Source organism: Sabethes cyaneus, chromosome 2 (genome assembly GCF_943734655.1).
Source record: "Sabethes cyaneus chromosome 2, idSabCyanKW18_F2, whole genome shotgun sequence".
Lineage (NCBI taxonomy): Eukaryota > Metazoa > Arthropoda > Insecta > Diptera > Culicidae > Sabethes > Sabethes cyaneus.
The window spans coordinates 106,247,809-106,273,872 of NC_071354.1; the positions used below are offsets into that span (position 1 = coordinate 106,247,809).

Here is a 26,064-nt window from a genome sequence, read left to right on the forward strand (position 1 = left end):
TTGATCTATTGTGGTATCACAGTTCTTACGACTACACTGAAATCGCTTTTTACGCGGTTTGTTTTTTACGCGAATTTCGGAATTTACGCGGTTTTTACCTTTGTTATACAATATAAAACCTGATTTAATCCACCTAGTGGTGAAAGGAACCTTTGTTATACCGTCTTACTTGCAATTTGAGATAGAAATCGACACGTTTGGTTTACATGAAATTTTTGGAAATTGAATAAGTTTACAAAATTTGAAACAAATAGAAGCAATTATAAATTTTGATAGTTTCTTTTCTCATGAAATTGCTGAGTAAGTTGTTACTAATGAGGGTAAGTGCAAGTAAAAGTAAGTTGTAAGATGAAATATTATTCAACATATACATTGCGTTTTTGAACTATGCATAATTTCCTGTAACGCCATTCTATTTGATTCACAACAATAAAGTTTTCTTGAATAAATTTCATCAATTTTTATGAACCTTCGGTTACTCACGTTGTTGTATTTTGTACACCATATGTAGGTTTTTGAATGCCATATTGTTATATAGTTACAAATCGTATATTACGTATATTCTAACGTATATTCTTCAATAAACTTGTTATGAGCTGAATGTCAGAATTATTCAATGCATTATTACTTTAAATTGTTAGGAAAATAGATTAGCATAAACCGACATCACAGAAACGAAGCAAGTAGCATGTGAGGTGTACCGCAATTGGCCCCAACTGGAATTTGCTTTCGTTTCTTCATATGGAAAAATGGTGTCTGTGTGCAGCAAAACTACCCGAAAATGTAAAATGTTTAAAATGTATCCGACTGTTGGAAGTCGAGTAATTCGGGGTCAAAATCAGGGTATTTTTTATAATCAAAGTTCTACAGTTCGTAAACAAGGAAACATAGAGGTATTCTAACTTCAGTTGTGTATTTTTATTATTTATACAACTTTGTATTACATGAAAAAGTCATATAACAATTACAAAAAGAGCTAAAATAGAAAAACTGATTTTTCAAATTCATAAACAATAAATAAGATCTCTTCGTTGAAGAGATAGAAGGTTACTGTCTTCAGCAAAATTTCTTGTAATAATATGCTCTATAACTTTGCAGAACATATCAATGTGTTATATTGAAACTGAAGGAAAATAATTTTTTTAGTTCACTTTTAGGGGGATTAATCAAAATTTAAATTCTACCAGACGATAGAGCTTTCAATTTCAAGTAACTCTTCCAAAGGTTCGATAAACTTAAAACCAAGTTTTCCTAGTAAAAACTCTAGTGCGCACGTTTTCTTTGGTTTTGGGCTATTGTACGCGCGAGTAACTGTGTTATAAAAGTTGGCGCGAGTGTTCGAGGGTTAATATCTTTTGACCGGTAAAACCAATTCTTATGAAATTTTGCATATATATTCGTAGTGTGAAAACCTCTCGTTTGATATTAAAATAATTGAAATTAGGTTATTTTTCTTGGTTAAAATCATTATAAATTATTGTTAATTTTGGTGTAGTGTATTGAATTACTCATAACTTTCAAATTAAACATCCAATCAAAAAACCATTCAATAGTGATCTATCCGGCTATATTACCTGCCAAATGAAACTAATAGCACGTAAATCAGTTTGGCCATCTCTGAGAAACAGGCGATCATTTGAACCTTGTCAAAACTGGTTTTTTAAGCATAACTTTTAAACTACTTGTTTGTTTTCAATAAAAATCGGCGTGAAGTTTAGCAATAGTAAGAGCTTTCATTTGGTACTAAGATCGATGAAATCGGTTATGTGGTTCCGGAGAAAATCGTGTCACGTAATTTTCACATTTTTGCTTATAACTTTTAAACTAAAAGTCAGACCTCGAAACCATTTAATAGTGATATACTAGGTAAAAATACTTTTTAAATACAAGTTATAGCAGACGACTCGGTTCAGCCATCTCCGAGAAATAGGCGATTGAAAATTGAAGCGCACACACATACACACATACACACACACACACACACACACAGACATTGCTCATTCGTCGAACCTGATCGATTGGTATATGTGACACGGCCCTCCGGGCCTCAGATCGACTTCGTGTTTTTCGACCAATTCCTAAACCTTTGTTATATTGTATAACAAAGGTAAAAAGGTTTAGGAATTGGTCGAAAAACACGAAGTCGATCTGAGGCCCGGAGGGCCGTGTCACATATACCAATCGATCAGGTTCGACGAATGAGCAATGTCTGTGTGTGTGTGTGTGTATGTGTGTATGTGTGTGCGCTTCAATTTTCAATCGCCTATTTCTCGGAGATGGCTGAACCGATTCGTCTGCTATAACTTTTATTTGAAAGGTATTTTTACCTAGTATATCACTATTAAATGGTTTCGTGGTCTGACTTTTAGTTTAAAAGATATAAGCAAAAATGTGAAATTTACGTGACACGATTTTCTCCGGAACCACATAACCGATTTCATCAATCTTAGTACCAAATAAAAGCTCTTACTATTGCTAAACTTCACGCCAATTTTTATTGAAAACAAACAAGTGCTTTAAAAGTTAGCCTTAAAAAACCAGTTTTGACAAGGTTCAAATGATCGCCTGTTTCTCAGAGATGGCCAATCCGATTTACGTGCTATTAGTTTCATTTGGCAGGTAATATAGCCGGATAGATCACTATTGAATGGTTTTTTGATTGGATCTTTAATTTGAAAGTTATGAGTAATTCAATACACCACACCAAAATTAACAATAATTTATAATGATTTTAACCAAGAAAAATAACCTCATTTCAATTATTTTAATATCAAACGAGAGGTTTTCACACTACGAATATATATGCAAAGTTTCATAAGAATTGGTTTTGCCGGTCAGAAGATATTAACCCTTGAACATACGCGCCAACTTTTGTAACACGGTTACTCGCGCGCACAATAGCCCAAAACCAAAGAAAACGTGCGCACTAGAGTTTTGACTAGGAAAACTTGGTTTTAAGTTTATCGAACCTTTAGAAGAGTTTCTTGAAATTGAATGCTCTATCGTCTGGTAGAATTTGAATATTGATTAATCCCCCTAAAAGTGAAATAAAAAAATTATTTTCCTTCAGTTTCAATATAACACATTGATGTGTTCTGCAAAGTTTTAGAGCATATTATTACAAGAAATTTTGCTGAAGACAGTAACCTTCTATCTCTTCAACGAAGAGATCTTATTTATTGTATATGAATTTAGAAAATCAGTTTTTCTATTTTAGCTCTTTTTGTAATTGTTGTATGACTTTTTCATGTATTACAAAGTTGTATAAATAATAAAAATACACAACTTTGCTGAATATAGTATACCTCTATGTTTCCTTGTTTACAAACTGTAGAACTTTGATTATAAAAAATATCCTGATTTTAACCCCGAATTACTCGACTACCAACAGACGGATACATTTTAAACATTTTACATTTACTGGTAGTTTTGCTGCACACAGACACCATTTTCCATATGAAGAAACGAAAGAAAATTCCAGTTAAGGTCAATTGCGGTACACCTCACATGCTACTTGCTTCGTTTCTGTGATGTCGGTTTATGCTAATCTATTTTCCTAACAATTTAAAGTAATAATGCATTGAATAATTCTGACATTTTGCTCATAACAAGTTTATTGAAGAATATACGTTAGTATATACGTAATATACGATTTGTAACTATATAACAATATGGCATTCAAAAACCTACATATGGTGTACAAAATACAACAACGTGAGTAACTGAAGGTTCATAAAAATTGATGAAATTTATTCAAGAAAACTTTATTGTTGTGAATCAAATAGAATGGCGTTACAGGAAATTATGCATAGTTCAAAAACCTATAAACTAGACCTTTACTACGCAATGTATATGTTAAAGAATAATATTTCATCTTACAACTTACTTTTACTTGCACTTACCCTCATCAGTAACAACTTACTCAGCAATTTCATGAGAAAAGAAACTATCAAAATTTATAAGTGCTTCTATTTGCTTCAAATTTTGTAAACTTATTCAATTTCCAAAAATTTCATGTAAACCAAACGTGTCGATTTCTATCTCTAATTGCAAGTAAGACCGTATAACAAAGGTTCCTTTCACCACTAGGTGGATTAAATCAGGTTTTTTTTACACGAATTTCAGAATTTACGCGGTTTTCTTACGCGAATTTCACAATTTACGCGGGTTTTTTACGCGATTTTTGGAATTTACGCGGATGTGCTCAAAATGTCTATTTTTTCGCGTAGTGTTGAAATCCACAAAGTATATTTTTACGCGAAATTTTGATTTTTTTTACGCGAATTTTGGAATTTACGCGGGTTTTTTACACTTTTCGCAATTTACGCGGTTTTGATTTACGTGGGACGTATCCTTCGCGTAAAAAGCGACTTAAGTGTATTTACGTAAAACGTAACTAGATTAAATATTCAGTAACGATACGATATTACATCAAGCAGCGACAGATCAAATGGCTAGAAAGATACAATTCAATGATGTATTCCTGAGTAAGAAGCCATATCAAAATAATTTCTCACCATTATCTTATTTCATTATGATAACATATATTGTCATTGAGTAAAACATTGGTATGTATGGATATGTATGTAAAACATTGGTAGTAAGATGAATTTAATAGCTGTCATTAAAGTGACTTGTCACATTTCTTTTAATCTCGTAAGTTACTGCATTTGATATTCAATACTTATATAATATTAAAAAATGTTCTTTATTTAAAACTCGCAGGTATAATTTGTTTTGTTCTTAAAAGAGTATTGTTATAATTTTAATTTAGGTTATTTTACCAAACATGTCAACCAAAAATAAAAAAAAATTTTGATGTGTAGTAATTCAATTTCCATAACCCACTTTAATATTAGCGATCTTCACGTAGCGCTTGCTGTGTTGCAAACTGAAATGCGGATTTTTGTATAATGCGTGGGGTTTTAGAAAAACAACGTAAAAAAAGTGTGCACAAATGGTGTGCAGAAGCCCGTTTGTCTCTAATAAAGTTAGCTAAAATAAAAGGTGTAAGTGATACAGCCGTACGAGGAAGTTCAGTAAGGATAGCCTATTTGAGAATAAACCGAAATCCGGTCGAAAAAGGTCCTGCCAGTCTTTTTTTGGATAATCGTATAATGAAGGTGTTCGAGCAAAAAAAGCAAATTTCAGTACGGGATGTGGCCGAAAAGGTTGGCATGTTGAAATCAAACGTTCACCGCGTAAAATAACGTTTGAATCTGAGAAGCTATAAGAAGCAGAAGTAATAACAATGAACCGTAAAACAAGAAGCATCGATCAGGCTCGGAGTGCGAAAGCTGTACGATACGATGCTTACTAGGAACTCGAAATGCATAATAATGGACAACGAGACATAGATAAAATTCAACTATAAATCCTTGCAAAGACCACAGCAGGGATGGTTCGATCACTTTGACTCAATTTTGATTCATTTGACAGTACCATCCTAACGGGGCCAAATATGACAAAGTTATGTATGGGATATTTGTATAACAGACTATTATCTATAATTTTTCTGACTAAAGTTTTGCTGTATCTTTTGTAGTTGCGGCGCTACAATGCTAGTATCTTATTAGTGACTAAATGAACGTTCAATTGGTTACTGATGAGTTGACTAAACTCGTGTTTTTGTCTTTGACCTTGAAATGCGGTCAGGCATTATTATTAATATTTTTTGAAACGATGGTTCTATAATTTGTAGAACGCGGTCAGGCATTAATATTAATATTTTTTGAAACGAAATTTGAAATTTGTAGAATTTCAAGGTCAAAGACTAAAACACGGGTTTGGTCAATTTCATAGGAACGGAGCCTTTGCTCCGAAAAACCCGCGCTGAGAATCGCGGACTAACACGCTTACGGACGAACAACGTCACACGCAGTACCTTGCAAATTGTAAGGGCCTGCATAGTGTCGTCGTCCTGAAAGTAAAAACAAGTTAGACTAAAAATTCTCGGTCGGTGGTTTCTACAGTTGAGGCACAATTTGTGTGTCTAAAAATAAACCAAAACCAGATACGTCGCTACATTAATAAGGCGGGTTGCGAAGTCTCCTTTTGTCCAGCGCCTCTATGGTTCAAAGGTACACGGGTACCAGCGAGCCACACACCCTGGCGGGTGTTGTGGGTTCAAATCCGGTAATAATCTCTGATTATAGCTTGGTTCGACCTGCATGCATGCACCTTCCAGCATTGGGCAAAAGGTGGGAGTCACAACGACAACATGTTAAGCATAGCTACCTATTAACCCCCCCCCCCCTTCCTTTCCACTCTTTCCCCTACCGTCCCTCCATCAATTGTAGAACCATCGTTTCAAAAAATATTTACACTGATGAGTTACAAGCGTTGTAGCACCGTAACTACAAACGATACAGCAAAACTTTGTTCAGAAAAATTGTAGACTAGAACTAGTTCTACAAATGTCCCATATTTAACATTGTCATATTTGGCTCGGCTGAGATGGTACTGTCAAATGAATCAACATTAAGTCAAAGTGATCGAACCATCTCTGGCCCACAGTGAGGTACTTTGTTTCTTTCATTCTTTCCAGATACAGTTACAAGATGGGAAAATTTTAGACTGAAAATCGGGTGTTTCTGCTGTAACGACATCAGATACATTACTCCTGATCCCTGAGTTATCTTCCTGTTAGGGCTGTCTTGCACTCAGTGCACCTATTTTGCTTTTTCGGTTTTAACACCTCAGCCAAACAAAATTCAAAAATGTTATGTATGATGTTATAGAGTCGAATATTATTCATACGATTGCTGAACTAAGTATTGCTCTATCTTAAACATTTACAGCGCACTCCCAGTTCACACTGGGCGCTGCACCCAGAGCGCACTCTACGCACCACCACCTTTTGGTGGCTTCTAATCATCTTATTAGAAACAGGCCACTTTGATGTCAAAATGATTTTAGTATGGATTTATTCTCAATTTCTCAGGCCTCTTAGTACCCTTCCTTCATGGTGAATTCTATTGTCCCGAACAAGTCTCTTTGACAGTGCAAAATGACACTCCTTGTAGTTATTGTACTGGTCAGAGAAACGTAATAAGGACTTGCCAATGACGACTAGAATCGGAGATAACACTGGCATATAAGGAACAATGTGGTTAGGCAAAGTATTGTATATAAAAGCCTTTAAGACTTGACCTTTCTTTATCGATAGCCTTCGCAGCCGATCATTAGAGTACAGGACAAATTCGGGGCTAGTGCAAATATCTTACAGACTGTAGTAGCACCGCCCAGCCGAGAATCCAACTTATGACGATTTTCTTGTTATATCAGTATCGTCCCTCGAATCTAACTGGGCGGACGATAGCAATTATAGCCAAAAGCAGTGCAGGCTACAACAAAGACCCGGGTGCTATAACAATAGATAAACTGTGCTGGTGCACACAAGAAAGAAAAAGAGGAAGGTTGCATCAGAAATCCTACCGCCTGTTGACGTAGGACTATGCAAAGCTGTTATTTATAAATATGATTTTACTATGTTTTTGGGAGGCACTTTATGACAAAAAAATAAATGATTAGGGCTAAGCATAAAAGGAAAAACTAAGGAAATGTCAGCTAAAATATCCAATTTTCAATGAAATGGCAGTAATTAGATCTCACATCTACCTGATAAATGCAATAGAAGTAACCAGTTCATACCCGAAAATGATCCAACGTGATAGGCTGAAAGCTTATGTAAACTCTCTAAAACTGTTCGACACTATGTTAAAAATTCTATCAGTTAGCTGTAAAGACCCAACTTTTAGTGAAAACCATAGAATAGGCACACGTTTTGTGAATCGATTGATATGTAATCCAACAAAATCCGTTCAGAATTGACGGAGCTATTACCGTTCAAAATCTATCACTTTTTCGTGTCACGATGATTTTTGTTTTCGTAGCATGCCACCCTATTGAAGTAAGACGTAGTCCTATTTCAAAACAATGCCAAAATAACATTAACACGAATATTTAGGTTATGAACAACTGGTTAAAACCACATTAAAAATAAAAAAATAAGGTAACACGAATAGCTCCCAAGTTTGTCCAATTCGCTAATACATTTTTCACTATTTTGTATATTAAACGACTATTATTGGGTATGTTCTAGTATGAGTCATTCCAATTTCAGAGCAATAAAAAATGCTTAGAGTTCAAAGCTACATTTTTAAAATTATTCTGGTTATTTCCATCATTCGAACAATTTTGTTTAAAATGTAGCAAAAAGCAAAGCCACACAATTCGGGTTTACTTATAATGCATGTTTTCCGTATATTCGGCAAATGTGTGAATCGTTAACTGCCATATGATACCGCTAAAATAACAAAAAACAGTTACCCCAGCCGCACCCTTCATTATATCAAAGACCCTATCGATTTCAAGGTTGGGTCCGTGCAGGAAAACAGATTTACAAAATAATGCCACTGATCTGACATATAAACCGATGACAGCCTATGCGGACGACGGGTTGTTTTGATAGGTATCTGTTGTGCTTTGCGGATTAGCTTTCCAACACTTCCCGTACGCATGGCTTATTTTGTGCATCTGTATCGGAACACAACCGTCTACTTAATCGGAAGCAAGCTGGCAAGCTAATATCAGCATTCTGTGTGTAGAAAAATACTGTTTACAGCGCTCTGTCAATTTGGTTAGAGTTTAAAACCATTTGAAAAACTAGCTGTTTTGTTACAGAAATAATGGATTTTATAAGAACACTTCCATGTCTTAAACTTCGTTTCTTAAAACTACAGCAATAAAACGCATCGCTAAGCTATAAGTTACACCAATTAAATGTGTATAATGTTTGCACAGTCTAGTTTGCTTCCGAGAAACCAGGTATGTAATTTTATGCGTCCCATGCCGTCGGAACTAACAATGAGTGGGCGAACCGTTTCACTTCATGTATTTGTTGGATCTCGCGACTGTTGAAAGAAGAGCAAATGCGAAACACTAAAGCGGAAAGAAAATTTATTCATAAATAGTTTGTTCCCAGCTTGTATTTATCAAACTGCACGAAAGAACAACATATCAATATTAATTACGGCACCCTTGGTTAGGTACTATAAACTTTACATTTGGCATGAATACTTAAAAACCAATCAAATCAGTAATACGAATCGGTTTTCAGCTAATGAATGGAGCCGCATTGTCTTTCAATGTAAAATCAATGCATTTCTCTGATTGAACAGTTTTGTCACGGTATCATGAAATGAAATATGAAATGCAAGTAGAATAAAAAGAAACGGTAATTCACTATCTATTCGGCGAAAGGATTTGTTCAAATTCTTTGTAACCTGTTAACAATTAATTTTTATTTATTTAGTTTGCACGATATCAAGGGAAGTTAAAAATGCACACCGTGAATATCGTGAATTAAAGAGATATGGATACTTCCAAACCTACCAAGCTTCAAAAAGTTAAACGAGTGTAAGAATCGCGGATAGGTAGCTGTCTATCTTTTTTCACCGACGATTGTAATTTTCGTAGAATCTATCGAAAATTTAATTTATTATATTAAAGGGAATATGTGCAAATCGTTGACTCGTTACAATGCGCATGACATCGCTAAGGTCTGAGCAGCCATCGGTATATATATATATAGTAACATAGCAACCTGGGCGACGAATTTTCCTCTTAGCAAGCAATTTTCCTCTCAAAAATAGAGCCTGTCTTCGTTATGCTCCATGAAAACGTTTTCTCTTTCTGAAGCAAATTTTTTTCCTTGTTGTACTGGAAGTCCAGCGTAAGGAGCCATCTTGGAAGTGATAAATCTAGCTTGTCTCGGCAACCCAAGGCAAGTAATAAAAAAAGGTGAGTACCAGAGCTTGCACAATAAAGGATGTACAACATACAAATTGTAGCCCAAGGTATAGGTATATGATTCGTAAAAAAAACTAAATAAATACGACACACTTCAAAGCTTTCAAAACGGTTATTTCTGCATTTATTTCCACAAATATCAATAAATATCTGCAGTGGCTTACACGTGCTTACACTATTGCGCAATAATGTTTTCTTCAGCAAGTTTACACAGATATCTATCTACTTTTAATAATTTATCGCGCTTCAATTTTAAGTATAGAATCGCATAATGCTTAGCTCGATGGTGTGACAAAAGCTCGGTTGCGTTTCTGCTGGTCATAACAAATAAGCTCGATTTAATTTTTTTTATTTCAAAGGCTTCCAGCATGCGGCTGGTTCCACTCTTTCATAACAAATAAACATGGCAAATAATTAACTGCTTCGCTAAGAATTTGTAATTATTGATTTTACATGTAGGTAATCTATTCTTTGTTCTCAGGCTGTAAGTATTTCGTTTACAAAGCTCAAAAGTTACAAGTTTTCTTCAAACGTCTACCAACAAAACAAAGTTTGTGTTAAATTTTCGAGAATTTTTATTGCATCGAGTTTGTTCCGCGGAGTGCTACAATACTTAGATGTGAATTTGTTTTTTCCAACCTCGTTCTTTTTTTGTCTTGACCTTATAAAAATTTATTTTTTCCACTTATCTTGGTCGAATCGTTACAAAATTAGTATCAAAATAAGCGGAAAGCTGTGTAGAATATAGATTATAAATATAAAAATAATGATTTTTTTTATTTTAAACGCGCATTTCATTTTGCAGGATGTTTACGAATAAAATTTAGTCAAACAAGAATGTGTCTAAATTGATTGAATTTTCTATTTAAAAAACACCTGAACATCCCACAAAATGCACATGTGCCAATAGCAAATTGTTCGGTCAGAATAATTCAATGTGAATCATGACAATTTTTTACAGTTTGGGTGGTAGAGTTTTACATTGCATTGCAGGTCTCCTATTGATTCAGTACTTGCCGTTAACCTCCATTACTAGCAAGTTTTGCAAAGACTGTAGTACACAACGATCGATAAAGAATAATCGCATCTGATGAAGCTATAATTCGACCAGTGTATACTTCTGGTCTCATTCATAAGAAACGAGTTTAAAAATACGACAGAAAAGTGCTTTCAAATGGTGGCTAATGGTACTTTGCTTGAGACATTTGCATAATAACATTTACCCATGTGTTCAACCGGCAGAGCAAACCTGCGTGCTTTTCATCGATCTTTGCAGTAACTGAAAAAGGTAGATAGGTAGTTGCGGAGAGCTGATGCTCTAAAACTCGTACAATTATTGACAAGGACGTTTGAAAATGATGAATTTACTCTATAGCTGGTTAAAATACCGAATACTCCTTGCTTTACTTCACTGCGTGCTGCCGTATTTCTTAATGAACGAGTCAAGACAAGATAGAAGAAAATAAAAAAGAAAAGTGAATCTACACCCCTTTTGCATGTCCATTTTGTGCGGCGCGATCCATTTAAATTGATGTCCAGCATCTCTGTCGGAAAACACCATTGACAGCACCGGTACGGCAAGGGTAGTAATCATCCAGCAGCGATGATGGTTCTTTGCAGCCAATGGAACAGGCAAATCGATTACAATAATCAATTTCGATGTTCCAGGTTTTGGCTGCAAGTAAGATTCATGAATCTTTTTGTATCTGGGATGCGATTCACCAAACTTGTCTACACTATGTTTTATTCGTATGATGGATAGAAACACCAGACGGGCAGACGAAGACAAACGTACGGCCAGTGTTTTGGAACTGGACTTGACAGCAAAAACTAATTGCCCTTGGATATTTTTACTCGTTTTAACATACATATAGTGTGTGAGCATCAAAGCTTGATTTTTTTCTATAAGGAACGACTCTCTCCACGTGTTTGATTAATGAATATATTTGGCAGATATTTATTACCTGTTGTGGGGTTTTATTTCGTCAGCTTGCAGTGACCAGTGACACGCAATGTTTACATGTGCGACGTTTTCTTCCATTAACTTGAAGTGAACAGTAGCGAAATCAGACCTTTGAATATATCTTTTAAGGAGTAGGTTTTTTAAAAGTGCTTCATGACTTCATATTGACACAAATTAGAAATATCGATATCTTTTTTTTATGAAACACACTGAACTATGGTGGTAACAACAGGTGTATACTTTAATAATTGCTATTTAAATGCAAGCATAGAAAAACAAAAATTTAAATGACGACGTACGACGTACATAGTCTCAATGCAATCAACCAAAACGAAAATCCTATGGCGCACATCATTTGAAAATTAACTCAAAATTATATCTTTATATACCTGAAAGTGTTATGCGTGAGCAAACCAAGCCGAAGAGAAATTTTCTTTTTTCCTAGGTTATTACCCATACTTTAACAATTGTTAAAGGGGGCGACCAATGTCTTAGGTCCCCCTTAAGTCGAGGAAAAATCATTTCCATTGTGTCCGAAAATTCGACACAAATTCATTAAGTTCTGAACAAACCTAAATTGCGGATTTTTTTTTAAATTAATGTACATAGAGTAGGGCGGGGCATGAGTGCGATGTTTGAAGTTGTCATCAATTTTCTTCAGTCATCAGTAACTCAATGTCTTCACATTCAACTATAAATCGTCTGCAATAATAGTGTAATGCAAAATGAATTTTTCATTCTTTTGATCAAGTGCCGATTCGCACTTTTACCCCACTAGCCGGGCCAAAGTGCGATTACCGCGTGGCAAAAGTGCGAAGCACGAATCCATGAAAGTGGCACAGCAGTAGCTAACAAAACCATATTATCTTCAATCTGCGTTATGTTTCGGTATGGAACATTCTCAATTTGCACCTTTCCCATTTTGCGCTGGTGTATTGCAGCCCCTGTCAGATCGAAACTTTTCCAAACGTTTGTTTTTTGTTTCATCAGCGGAAAAACATTGTTTTCCTGCGGCCAACATCTGTAGAACACGCAGTTTTCTGCAGATTTTCAATTTCTAGTATCAGTAATATAGTGCCTAAAGCTGTATATAATTAGCTATACTTTTTTGCTTCGTTCATGAATCGCACTTTTACCTCCGTCCGTGAATTGCACTTTTACCCCGCTAGGCGCTTGACGGGGTTTGATTAAATTATGGAAAAGCGAAATATATTTTTGTAAATTCTTTTCACCGTATTTGACACATTACAGCATTACGGAACACAATTAGCACCCATTATTACCCTGTGAATCGCCTCCTGTTTTACAAATTTTTGGGCAAATACCTTGTAAAATAGTTGTTTAAGGAGTACTTCATTTTCCACTAGAATGCCGGGGTTTTGATGAAACAGGAACCGATCTGCATAGTAGGGATAGTGTCCCGTAACGCTGGAATGTGTCATTTTCAAAACAAATATGTTAGTGATGTAAAACGCTGCTACAAATTTTCAACAAGTAATATCCTCCTGTTGATATCGTATTTGCCGTATAATGAAAAATTACATCTAAACCGCCCTAAAATAACATTTGCACTTAACTCAGCAACTATGCTTCGTAAGCATTCAAAGTTTACGTTAGATTCAAGCTGTAAAAGTAGTCATTCATCCATGCCAATGTAGTCAATTCACTCGAAATCTGTGCCGATAAATCATTAAATCGCACTTTTACCCCTCCTTACTCTACATATAAGTTGGTTTTAACGTCATTGAACTTTTGAAATGGTTCTTTTCTTCAATTTTAAAGTACACTGTAGCTATTTATATCTACGCCAAGAAACCGAAATAGGATTGGGAACATATTTTGAGCCATCTTAGCGGATAGCTAACTGCTTTACTTCACTATAAGATAACCGATCAGTTGGCTAAATGGAAGATATCAGCCATACCAACCTTCCTGTTAACTTATCAAAAATGTTCTTATCAAAAGATCCCGAAAATATAAAGAAAATACTGCATGTTAAGCTTATTTATTTTCAACTGATTACAATAGGCGGCCTCTAACTAATCGTTTCCTTACCCTATAGATAGAGTATGGAGGGGTAAAAAGTGCGATAGGGGTAAAAGTGCGATTCAAAGATTTATCAGTGCAGATTCTGAGTAAATTAACTACATTGGCATAGATTGTTGAGAATTTTTATAGCTTGAATCTATCGTAAACATTTGTTGCTTACAAAGCATAGTTGCTAAGTTATGTGCAAATGTTATTTTAGAGCGATTTTGATGTAATATTTCGTTATACGGCAGATACGATATCAACTGGAGGATATTACTTGTTGAAAAATTGTACCAGCGTTTTACATCGCTCACATATCTCTCTTGAAATTTCGGTGAGAAGAATTTACAAAATATATTTAACTTTTCCATAATTTGATGAAACCCCGTCAAGCGATTCACGGACGGAGCAAAAGTGCGATTCATGGACAGTTTTAGGCACTACATGACACATATTATAAGTGGAAGATCTGCCGAAAGCTGTGTGCTCTACAGATACTGACCAAAAGAAAATAGTTTCTATTCACCGGTGAAAGAGAAAAAGAACGTTTGGTAAAGTTTCGATCTGACCGAGGCTGTATTACGCCAGCGGAAAATAGTAAAAGTCCAATTGAGAATATTTCTTACCAAAACATATCGCAGATTGAATGTATTATGATTTTGTTAGCTACGGCAGTGCTAACTGCATGGATTGAAACTTCGCACTTTTGCCTCGCGGTATTTGCAGTTTTACCCAACTAATGGGGCAAAAGTACGATTCGGCACTTGATCAGAAAAATTGAGAATTTATTTGCCATACCGTCTTCCGGGGTGAGATTGTGCCAAAAAAGCATAAGTTTTTGTTCTTTAGCTTGTTATACGCACAATTTAGCGATTAAGTTGATTCAAAGCCTGTCAATATATACTTCAATGGTCAGTTAACAACTGCCAGAAAGATGGTTTAGTTACAATGAACATGGATAATATTAAAATTACATGAACTTTGGCACATTCTCACCTCTTCTAGGGGCGATGACATTGTGCCAAAACCATAAAGTTAAGCTAAATACCCAATAAATAAACAGTAGCGTATCTATGAACAATACACATGTAGAACAATATGAACTAGTCCGTATGGGACCAACCATGAACCATGGGGGTTATTAGAAGTCGGTTGATTATTTAGCAGACTTGAGATACTGTTTGCTCTTTAAAAGATAACGCAATCTAAATTGTCAAAATATTGTGTTTCCTAGTAAGCAATGCAAGTGTATTGATGCAGAGTGACGCATTTTTGTAGTGTAAGTGAATTTCACATGCCGAACCGATCGTTTTAGTTTGCCAAAAACCTCGTGCAAAATTTAGAAAAAATATCAGTAATCAATATGGACGGCTATTGCATAAAAACTTTTCAATATATTTACCCCTATTCCGTATTTCGAACGAATCTTTATTTCGTTCGACTTGTTTCGAACGAGATGTATTGCTCATTTGATTTTGCTAGCGGAAATTTCGTTCGAAAAAACTTTCGTTCGAAGTACTAATCCGTTCGAAATATAGAATAGCGGTGATTGTAAATGAATACTTTATCTATCTTTAGAATTGCAAGTTGATGCGATTTCTTGTTTGGGTCTGTTTATATGGTACATTTATTGTCAACGTTCTTTCCCAGTATTTTTAACCCTAAAGTTTGAAAACCTTTTTAAACCAAACTGTTCGCTAATATTATTTGTGTTCCATTCCACGTTATGAATAAATATGTTATGTTTCGAATCACCTTGAATTTGAGCTATTAGTTAGCATAGATCTGATCTATTTTTAGAAACAAACATTGTTGGGTTTTAGTACAATGTCACCCCGGATGGCGGTAACACTATTACTCCAGATGTTTTATAGTTTAACGTGAAGATATTGAGTTATTGCATCAATATAAAATATATTTTATTCCTGTGCTTCTTTATATATATCTCGTGAAAATTGATGACCACTTCCTACATCGCACTTATGCCCCGCCCTACTCTATAGCTCATACATGCCACGCATCAACATGCATCAAGTAAAAATGTAAAGGGCCAAACAGAATGCTGCGTTAATGCGTCCGTCAGCGTTATTCTGACAGTTTTCTCATGGGTTTACTGTCAAATTGACACTGGCGAATACGTTGACGCAGCATTCTGTTTGGGCCTTTACTCCCATGGTAGTTTTTTTAAATTTTGATTGAATAGTAAATGATAGGAAATTTTTATTTTTTGATAAAATCTCGAGCCTTTGTCTTAATAGTACTCATCACATCCTACACAGTTGAAGATGCGACTGAATCAGCATATTTCTTCCACTTCGGATGCATTTCTTTAGCACTGTTGATTTATTTATTTGACTGATGTTAGGCTCTGCCCATTATCGATATTTAAAATTATTACATAGTTAGTACCTAATTATTACAAATGATTTACATAACATTGATTGCCCCCTCCCCCTCCCCCTCGCATCGACGAAGTCGTTGTTAGACAAAATTTTTCAAAGGATCGAAATTCGGAACAATTTATAAAGTGCATTTCTTTTGACACATTATTAGTAGCTGCATACCACTCTTGCACCACTTTAAAGTAGTGACAGCTAGCTAAATCAAGCCAGAATGTAACATTACCTTTATGTTAACGAATGAATGGCAAAATTCGTTTCTTCTAGCATTCTTCCATATAGGGTAGAGGATCCATATTTCGCCAGGAGCCATATTTCGCCAGTTGATGAATCCAAAGCCTTTCTGAATATTTTTGGTAGGCTTAAAAGAAATTATTTGACGAATTGGTAAAATTGAGGACTTCCGAGGCAGATTTTAGGCACTCTGGATTTTCCAGGAGTTTGTGCAAAGGTTTTTTTTATGTCGTTCGAGTTTCATTCTATACTGCTCCGCAACGTGGTGAAATATTTCGACGAAACTTGCACCCGTTGTTCTTTATAAACAATATGTAACAATAGCATGTGTAAACAAAGTTATGACAAATGGTTTTAGTTCCTACACAAAAAGTGTGCCGGTAACGCACGAGGAGCTTTTAGTCACACTTTATAATGTAGACAACTTCTGCATATCAGTTTTACGTGGAAAAGAACAAGATAAGATTTTTTAAAAACTTGATATCTTCTGGCATTTTACATACACTCGGTAGACGGTTCCGAAGACAAATACTACGATGACGGAAAGCTTTTTTTGACAACATAAGTCCATTCTCTTAAATAACCGATATTTAACAACAATAAGGCCATTACAAATATTTAAAAAGTTTTTGTCCTTCCAGTGTTGGCCAACTGAAGGGGGGGGGGGGGCGATAAAAAACAAAGAGATTTTTTTTATCGAGCAAAAAAAATTGCGTTTTTAGCATTTTTACTTAAAGTGTGAACGGGAAAACTAAATCTATTCTTGCTTTTTATATTTCTGTTATTATTTTCTATGCAAAAAACCCGATTTAATCCACCTAGTGGTGAAAGGAACCTTTGTTATACGGTCTTACTTGCTATTTGAGATAGAAATCGACACGGCTTCGGAACATAATTCATCTATTGGTTATCGTTACGCAGTGCGTTGGTTTACATAAAATTTTTGAAAATTGAATAAGTTTACAAAATTTGATCAAAATAAGAACACTTTTAAATTTTAATAGATCCTTTTTTCATGAAATTGCTGAGTAAGGATAAGTAAGTTATTATTAATCTGTTGTTATTAATCTGAGTAAGTGCAAATAAAAGTAAGTTGTAAGAGGAAATCTTATTCTTTAACATATACATTGTTTAGTAAAGGTCTAGTTTATAGGTTTTTGAACTATGCATAGTTTCCTGTAATGCTATTCCACAGAGAACAGACATCCATTCACGAACAAATTTTTTGGGAATTGTTGGATAAAATTTCAAATTAAAATCACCTAATATGCTAGCGTCACCACCACTATAGTTTCCCAACTAAATGATTCTTTTGATTTGCACACTGACAACCTTTGGCTCCTCTGGCGCTAGTTTATATGGACTATAAGCGTTATGCTAGCGCCAGAAGCTAGCTGTTGTGAGTTTAGTGTAGAATTTTATGCGCCTTCAGCGACATCATCACTATAGTTTCCCAACTAATTTGACATAAGTTTTATCCAAGTGGGGACCTTTTGCTTGGATGTCTGTTCTCTGTGGCTATTCTATTTGAATCACATCAATAGAGTTTTCTTGTATAATTTTCATCAATTTTTATTAACCTTCGGTTACTCACGCTGTTGTATTTGATACAACACGTGTAGGTTTTCCAACGCCATATTGTTATAAAGTTACAAAACGTTGTTTAACTAACGTATATTCTTCAACAAACTTATTGTGCGCAAAATGTCATAATTATTCAATGCATTAATAATTTAAACTGTTGGGAAAATGTATGCAGCAAAACTATCAGCAAATGTAAAATGTTTAAAATGTATCCGTCTGCTGGTAGTCGAGTAATTCGGAGTCAAAAATGGGGCATTCTTTATAATCAAAGTTCTACAGTTCCTGAACAAGCAAACATACATGTATACTATTTTCAGCAAAGTTGTGTATTTTTATTATTTGTACAATTTTGTAGTACATATAAAAGTTATACAACAATTACAAAAAGAGCAAAAATAGAAAAACTGATTTTACAAATTCATATACAATAAATAAGATTTTTCTATCTTCGCTGCAGAGATAGAAGGTTACAGTCTTCAACAAAATTTCTTGTAATAATATGTTCTATAACTTTGCAGAACACATCAATGTGTTATATTGACACTGAAGAAAAATAAATTTTTTATTTCACTTTTAGGGGGATTAATCAAAATTTAAACTCTACCAGACGATAGAGCTTTCAATTTCAAGAAACTTTTACAATGGTTTAATAAACTTAAAACCAAGTTTTCCTAGTCAAAACTCCCTTGCACACGTTTTCTTTGGTTTGGGATTATTTTGCGCGCGAGTAACTGTATTACAAAAGTTGGCGCGAGTGTTCGAGGGTTAACATCTTTTGACCGGTAAAACCAATTCTTATGAAATTTTGCATATATATTCGTAGTGTGAAAACCTCTCGTTTGATATTAAAATAATTGAAATTAGGTAAATTTTCTTCTTAAAATCATTCTAAATTATTGTTAATTTTGGTGTGGTGTATACGGTTGCTCATAACTTTCAAATTAAACGTCCAATCAAAAAATCATTCAATAGTGATCTATTAGGATATATTATCTTTCAAATGAGACTAATAGCGCATAAATCGGCTTGGCCATCTCTAAGAAACAGGCGATAATTATTACCTTGTCAAAACAGGTTTTTTAAGGCTAACTTCTAAACTACTAATTTGTTTTCAATAAAAAAATCCTGATCAATTTAGCTTTAATAAGGGCTTTCATTTGATACTAAGATCGTTGAAATCGGTCATGTAGTTCCGGAGAAACCCGTGTCACGTATTTTTCACATTTTTGCTTATAACTTTTAAACGAAACGTCGTATCACGAAACAACTCAATAGTGATCTACTAGACAATAATACCTTTCAAACAAAAGTAATAGCGAACGATTCGGTTCAGCCATCTCTGAGAAACAGGCGATAGAAAAAATCATTACATACATACACACACACACACACACAGACATTGCTCAAATCGTCGAACCCTATCGATTGGTATATGTGACTTGACCCTCCGGGCCTCGGATCAATTTCGTGTTTTTCGACCAATTTTTAAACCTTTGTTATAGTATAACAAAGGTAAAACGAAAAGAAAGACAAATCTGTTCCGTGTTAGAAGCGTTTTTCGAATTTTTTAGGCTGTAGGGCTCACAGACAATTGATTTTTTAAAAATATTTTGACTTATATCAGACAAATTATCTTTTTGCCCCCCCGATTTTTCATGCCAATTTCAAAGGGGGGGGGGGGACAAAAACTTTAAAAATAATTTGCAATGACCTAATCAAATATGAGTTAAGAAGCAACTTTATTACTGAAATTCGAAATTTTTGTTAAAACATACCTAGTTTAAAACGGTATTCATACAATAATGTGCCCCTGGGTTTTAAATTAAATCACATTAACACTTGTATGTCTTGATTACGACCGACTTATCGTTACTAAATAAGAGAAAATCCTAGTTGACCATCAATGAATTTTTACCTTTGTTATACTAGAACAACACTTTAAAAATTGGTCGAAAAACGCGAAATTGATCCGAGTCACATATACCAATCGATAGGGTTCGACGATTTGTGCAATGCCTGTGTCGCAGGGATGGTTCGATCTCTTTGACTCAATTTTGATTCATTTGACAGTACCGTCTAAACGGGGTCAAATATGACAAAGTTACATATGAGACATTTGTAGAACAGGTTATTATCTATAATTTGGCTGAATAAAGTTTTGCTGTATCTTTTGTAGTTAAGGCGCTACAATGCTAGTATCTTATTAGTGACTAAATGGACGTTCATTTAGTCACTGATGAGTTACTAGCGTTGTAGCACCGTAATTACAAATGACACAGCAAAACTTTGTTCAGAAAAGTTGTAGATTATAACTAGTTCTACAAATGTCCCATACATAACATTGTCATATCTGGCTCTGCTGAGACGGTACTGTCAAATGAGTCAAAATTGAGTCAAAGTGATCGAACCAACCCTGTCTGTGTGTGTGCGTGTATGTATGTAATGATTTTTTCTATCGCCTGTTTCTCAGAGATGGCTGAACCGAATCGTTCGCTATTACTTTTGTTTGCAAGGTACTATTGTCTAGTAGATCACTATTGAGTTGTTTCGTGATACAACGTTTCGTTTAAAAGTTATAAGCAAAAATGTGAAAACAACGTGACACGGGTTTCTCCGGAACTACATGACCGATTTCAACGATCTTAGTATCAAATGAAAGCTCTTGTTAAAGCTAAATTGTTCAGAAATTTTTATTGAAAACAAACAAGTAGTTTAAAAGTTATGCTTAAAACTGCTTTGACAAGGTAATAATTATCGCCTGTTTCTCAGAGATGGCCAAACCGATTTAAGCTCTATTAGTTTCATTTGAAAGGCAATAGATCCTAATAGATCACTATTGAATGATTTTTCGATTGGACGTTTAATTTGAAAGTTATGAGCAACCGTGTACACCACACCAAAATTAACAATAATTCATAATGGTTTTAACTAAGATAATTTACCTAATTTCAATTATTTTAATATCAAACCAGAGGTTTTGACACTATGAATATATATGCAAAATTTCATAAGAATTGGTTTTACCGGTCAAAAGATATTAACGCTCGAACACTCGCGGCAACTTTTGTAACACAGTTACTCGCGCGCACAATAGCCCCAAACCAAAGAAAACGTGCGCACTAGAGTTTTGATTGAGAAAACTTGGTTTTAAGTTTATTGAACCTTTGGAAGAGTTTCTAGAAACTGAAAGCTCTATCGTCTGGTGGAAGTTAAATTTTGATTAATCGCCCTAAAAGTGAAATAAAAAAAATTATTTTTCTTCAGTGTCAATATAACACATTGATGTGTTCTGCCAAGTTACAGAGCATATTATTACAAGAAATTTTGCTAAAGACAATAACCATCTATCTCTGCAGCGAAGATAGAAAAATCCTATTTATTGTATATGAATTTGTAAAATCAGTTTTTCTATTTTTGCTCTTTTTGTAATTGTTGTATGACTTTTTCATGTACTACAAAATTGCACAAATTGTAAAAATACACAACTTTGCTGAAAATAGTATACCTCTATGTTTGCTTGTTTAGGAACTGTGGAACTTTGATTATAAAAATACCCTAATTTTGACTCCGAATTACTCGACTACCAGTAGACGGATACATTTTAAACATTTTACATTTGCTGATAGTTTTGCTGCATACAGACACCATTTTTCCATATGAAGAAACAAGAGAAAATTCCAGTTGGGGCCAAATTCTGGTACACCTCACATGTTGATTGCTTCGTTTCTGTGATGGCGGTTTATGCTGATCTATTTTCCCAACAATTTAAATTATTAATGCATTGAATAATTATGACATTTTCCTCATAATAAGTTTATTGAAGAATATACGTTAGTTAAACAACGATTTGTAACTTTATAACAATATGGCGTTGGAAAACCTACACGTGTTGTTCAAATTACAACAGCGTGAGTAACCGAAGGTTAATTAAAATGGATGAAAATTATTCAAGAAAACTCTATTGATGTGAATCAAATAGAATGGCATTACAGGAAATTATGCATAGTTCAAAAACCTATAAACTAGACCTTTACTAGGCAATATATATGTTAAAGAATAAAATTTCCTCTTACAACTTACTTTTATTTGCACTTACTCAGATTGATAACAACTTACTTATCCTTACTCAGCAATTTCATGAAAAAAGAATCTATCAAAATTTAAGTGTTCCTATTTTGTTCAAATTTTGTAAACTTATTCAATTTTCAAAAATTTTATATAAACCAACGCACTACGCAACGTTGACCAATAGATGAATTATGTTCCAAAGACGTGTCGATTTCTATCTCAAATAGCAAGTAAGACCGTATAACAAAGGTTCCTTTCACCACTAGGTGGATTAAATCGGTTTTTGTTTAATTGTAGTCACTTATTCGTGACTTCTGCGGGATTGGGATTTGAACCTAGGTCCACGGTGTGAGAAGCGTGAATGCTAATCACTACACTGGGATTGACCCCGAACTTCATTTGAGTTGTACTTGTGTAATACCGAGAACTGAATTTATTTTACGAAAATAGATTACCCTCGAATATATAGTATGTCATTGGATAAATTTGAATCGTTCAAAGAAAAAATAATTACTGTCATTATGTTAAAATCAGAAAGTCTTAAGTCCATTTACAACACATTTGTTGTTCTACATTTAGGCTCAATTCAAGAATTGACCATGAGTTCAGCAAAAAACGAAAAACAAAACCGTCGGATTTGATGAAACCACTTCGAAATAAAAGTAAAGTTGTTGTTAGCATCACTTTTTCAGTTTGGAACAGAAATCATGCTTTTCGACCTCAACATATATCTGCTTTTCTATTTATGTTTATAAAGTATGGCGGTAAAGATTGGGTACATTACATTAATGTGATGTGATATCTTATAGAAACTGAAACCACTCAGAATAAATAAAAGATTCAGCTTTCGTACCATTAGGCGACACAAGGAAACTGGTTCTTGGAAAATACCCCCAAACCTGGCCGTAAGCGTACTATAAGGACAGCGGAAACCATGAAACTACTAAGAGAACGAATTCGATGGAAACCAGATCAATCTGGATGTAAGATGGCCAAAGAAAGGAGTATTTTGCAGTCAACCATGAATAATATTCTGGAAGAAAATTTTCGATTGATTCCATACAAAAAACAACGGGTGCACGGGTTGACTGAAAAGCAGAAGGAAGAGTCGAAAGATGTCGGCAGCTGCTTTCTCCAAAAATTTTCAGGTCCAATTTCTGTTCATTAAACGTGGTGTTATAATCAACACTAAATATTACATTGATAATGTTTTAAAAAACCATTTCCTTCCCATCGTCAAAAAACGCTACAAAGATGCACCATACTGCTTCCAACAAGATTCTGCACCGTCTCACCAGCCGAAAGCTATACAGGCTTGGTGTGAGGGCAATTTTCCGGATTTTTTCTTCGAAATAGTTGCCTATCTCTTCGCCTGATAGGCGACATGATAGGCAAACTAGGGAGAATCAATGGATTGACCGTGGATGCTTTCAAGCAACATTTGGAGCAGATTTGGGATGACATGCCCCAGGATATCGTGCGTACTAGTTGTAACAACAATGATTGCTGCAACTGGTAATTAAACTTAAGGAAAAAAGATTTCAATTTGACTAATTTAAGACAAACTTTATTGATATACTATACACTAAATACACTCAAAATTAAAATTTGTGTAAGCGTCTTATTTTCGTGAACTATTACTTTACTGATTGATATTACTGACCGCTATCATAAACATGAGTTTGAAAAAACCGATCAAAAAGTTTCTGGCGCCAACCAGTCACCGTCGATATGACCATATACTGCCGGCTGCATTGAATATAGATAGTGCGAATTTATATCCAAAATTTCCATATCCTAAAAAATTGAAGTTATTCAATTTTGAAATTTGGACTCCCAAATAACCAAAAGTTGACATCCTGCCAACCACGGAGTGCTAAGCTAAGGTAACGACAAAAACTTGATGTTCTGCTTATAATTATCTTGTGTAAATATTAGGATTAAAATAGGAGATTTTATCAATCTAACCGCATAGAAATTATAATTAATATGCGTAGAATGATTACCTAAAAGCAAAGTAAAAGCGTAGCCTCGATGCATTTGGATTTTGGAACCTGACCTTCCGTTTTTTATTCGAAAAACTTCGCCAGCCAGATGAGCACAGGACCATTTCGGGGCCAGTCAGTGCTACGATCCTGTTGGCTCCAACAGTTATTCCCAGTTGATAGGCCTACGATACGTTCATACGATTATTTTTTGGAACTAAACACGAATTGTAATAAGCTTCATTTCAATTCGTCCCCGTGAAGAAATTGGCAAATAAAGAATAAAATGTCTCGAAACTGCTTAAAGGAAATTTAATTTATATTTTTTTTCAACATTCAAGCATCGCAGCATGCAATATATTACATGTACCTGAATTTTCGACATTAATGATCACTTCAGTAAATGCATTTGCAAAGTTAACTATTCTTTGAACCATAATTTTGTACTTTGAAGTATGAACCTAATCAGATTTTATCATCAAACCAGCAAATCATTACATAAAATTTATACGCTTTCAACAATCACGTCCTATAGCTCAATAGAGCATTTACAGCATTGCTATTAAATTGGAAGTTTTTCAATTATTAAAAATTGTTTTAACCAGTCCGCGGGCCACACGGATGCGTCCCGCGGGACACAAGATGTCGGCTATTGAGTGTAGGATAACGTAGCAACTGCAAAACCAAAACTATCAAAGCAAAGCCATGGGTATAAACGTCTATAACGGGAAATGAGCAATCATTAACCTTTCGTCGAAAAGCCCAATTTCGGAAGCAGTTTTTAGACACAAAACAGGGGTTCTGTTTTTAAAAATGTATTCACTGCATTCTTCTTGCCAATCTGAACACAGCGGATATATTTTGATGAACAGTATTTTTGTTTCAAACAAAAAAAACTGCTTTTGAAATGTACAAAATCAATGACGACTCATTGCACCTTAAGAACTTGACCCTTCTTTATTGACAGACTTCGCAGCCGGTTATTAGAGTACAGGACAATTACGGGGCTAGTGCAACGATCCTACTGACTCTATAGTAGCACCACCCAGCTGAGATTCGAACATACGATGGCTGGCTTGTCAGACCAGCATCTTACCCCGAAGCAAACTGGGCAGGCAGGCGACCAAAATAATTATTGTTTTTATTTTTATATAAACAAATGCAGTCATGTGGTGGTAGGTGAACAATTTTCTAGTCCAGTATTTTTTTCACACGACACTACGAATTAGAAGCATTCAGAAACACGTGCCAAGCTTTTTCGCTAATTCCAAAAATAATAGTTTCACTTTAAATGCCCTGATGTTCGAAATCATCCGGATTTCTTTCTAGTCTTTTTAGTCCTCGGTAAATTTAAACGTAGTACAAAAAGGCCTTTTGTGTGTTTCGAATGATCGAGGATCTTTTAATGTTAGTATCTGTATCAGTGATTTGAAATATCATGTATATCCCACCAAAAACTATTGTCTCAATTTTAAAAACTGATAAGTACTCGACGAAAGTTCACAACCAAAACTCTTTCTCGATGTTTTATTCGTTCGATGGAATTGTATATGACAAAAACAAAAGCATCAATCTACCTATGTTGTGTTGGTTATGTTGCAGCACTGAACCGAAAGCCATTAGATCTTTTGCCGGTGGTGCACGGGCACCGATTGCCGAGAATCCTTCCCCCAAATAGGACGCCAATGCGACAGCCCTTGGGGGCGCCTTCGTGTTTTCCGTTAAAATTTTGAAGCGTGTGTTCCTGCGGGGTTTTTGCGTAATAAGGGATGCCAACGTTCCGCTCGAATTACTCGCACTTTTCCACGAACCACACCGCTTGTTATGAAAGACACCTATGTTCTCATTGGTCTTACAACATAGTACACGATTAGGAGATTTTTATCTGCTGTAAATTCGAACTCTAGGCTACACTAAATTGCAATAACTTTTTGTATCACTAATGACTGATATTACACATAAACACTATTGATTCTTCAGAAGTTAT

General features: G+C 34.9%; 1 protein-coding gene across 1 annotated transcript in view; it reads right to left on the reverse strand.

Moving 5' to 3' along the window:
- Window positions 1–25,697, reverse strand: part of LOC128738358 (LIM/homeobox protein Lhx5) — a 104,503-nt gene extending 78,806 nt beyond the window's left edge. The window contains exon 1 of the mRNA XM_053833410.1: window positions 25,655–25,697. Within this exon, the coding sequence (XP_053689385.1) occupies window positions 25,655–25,697 (43 nt within the window). The remainder of the gene's footprint in view (window positions 1–25,654) is intronic.
- Between the last annotated feature and the right edge of the window lie 367 nt (window positions 25,698–26,064).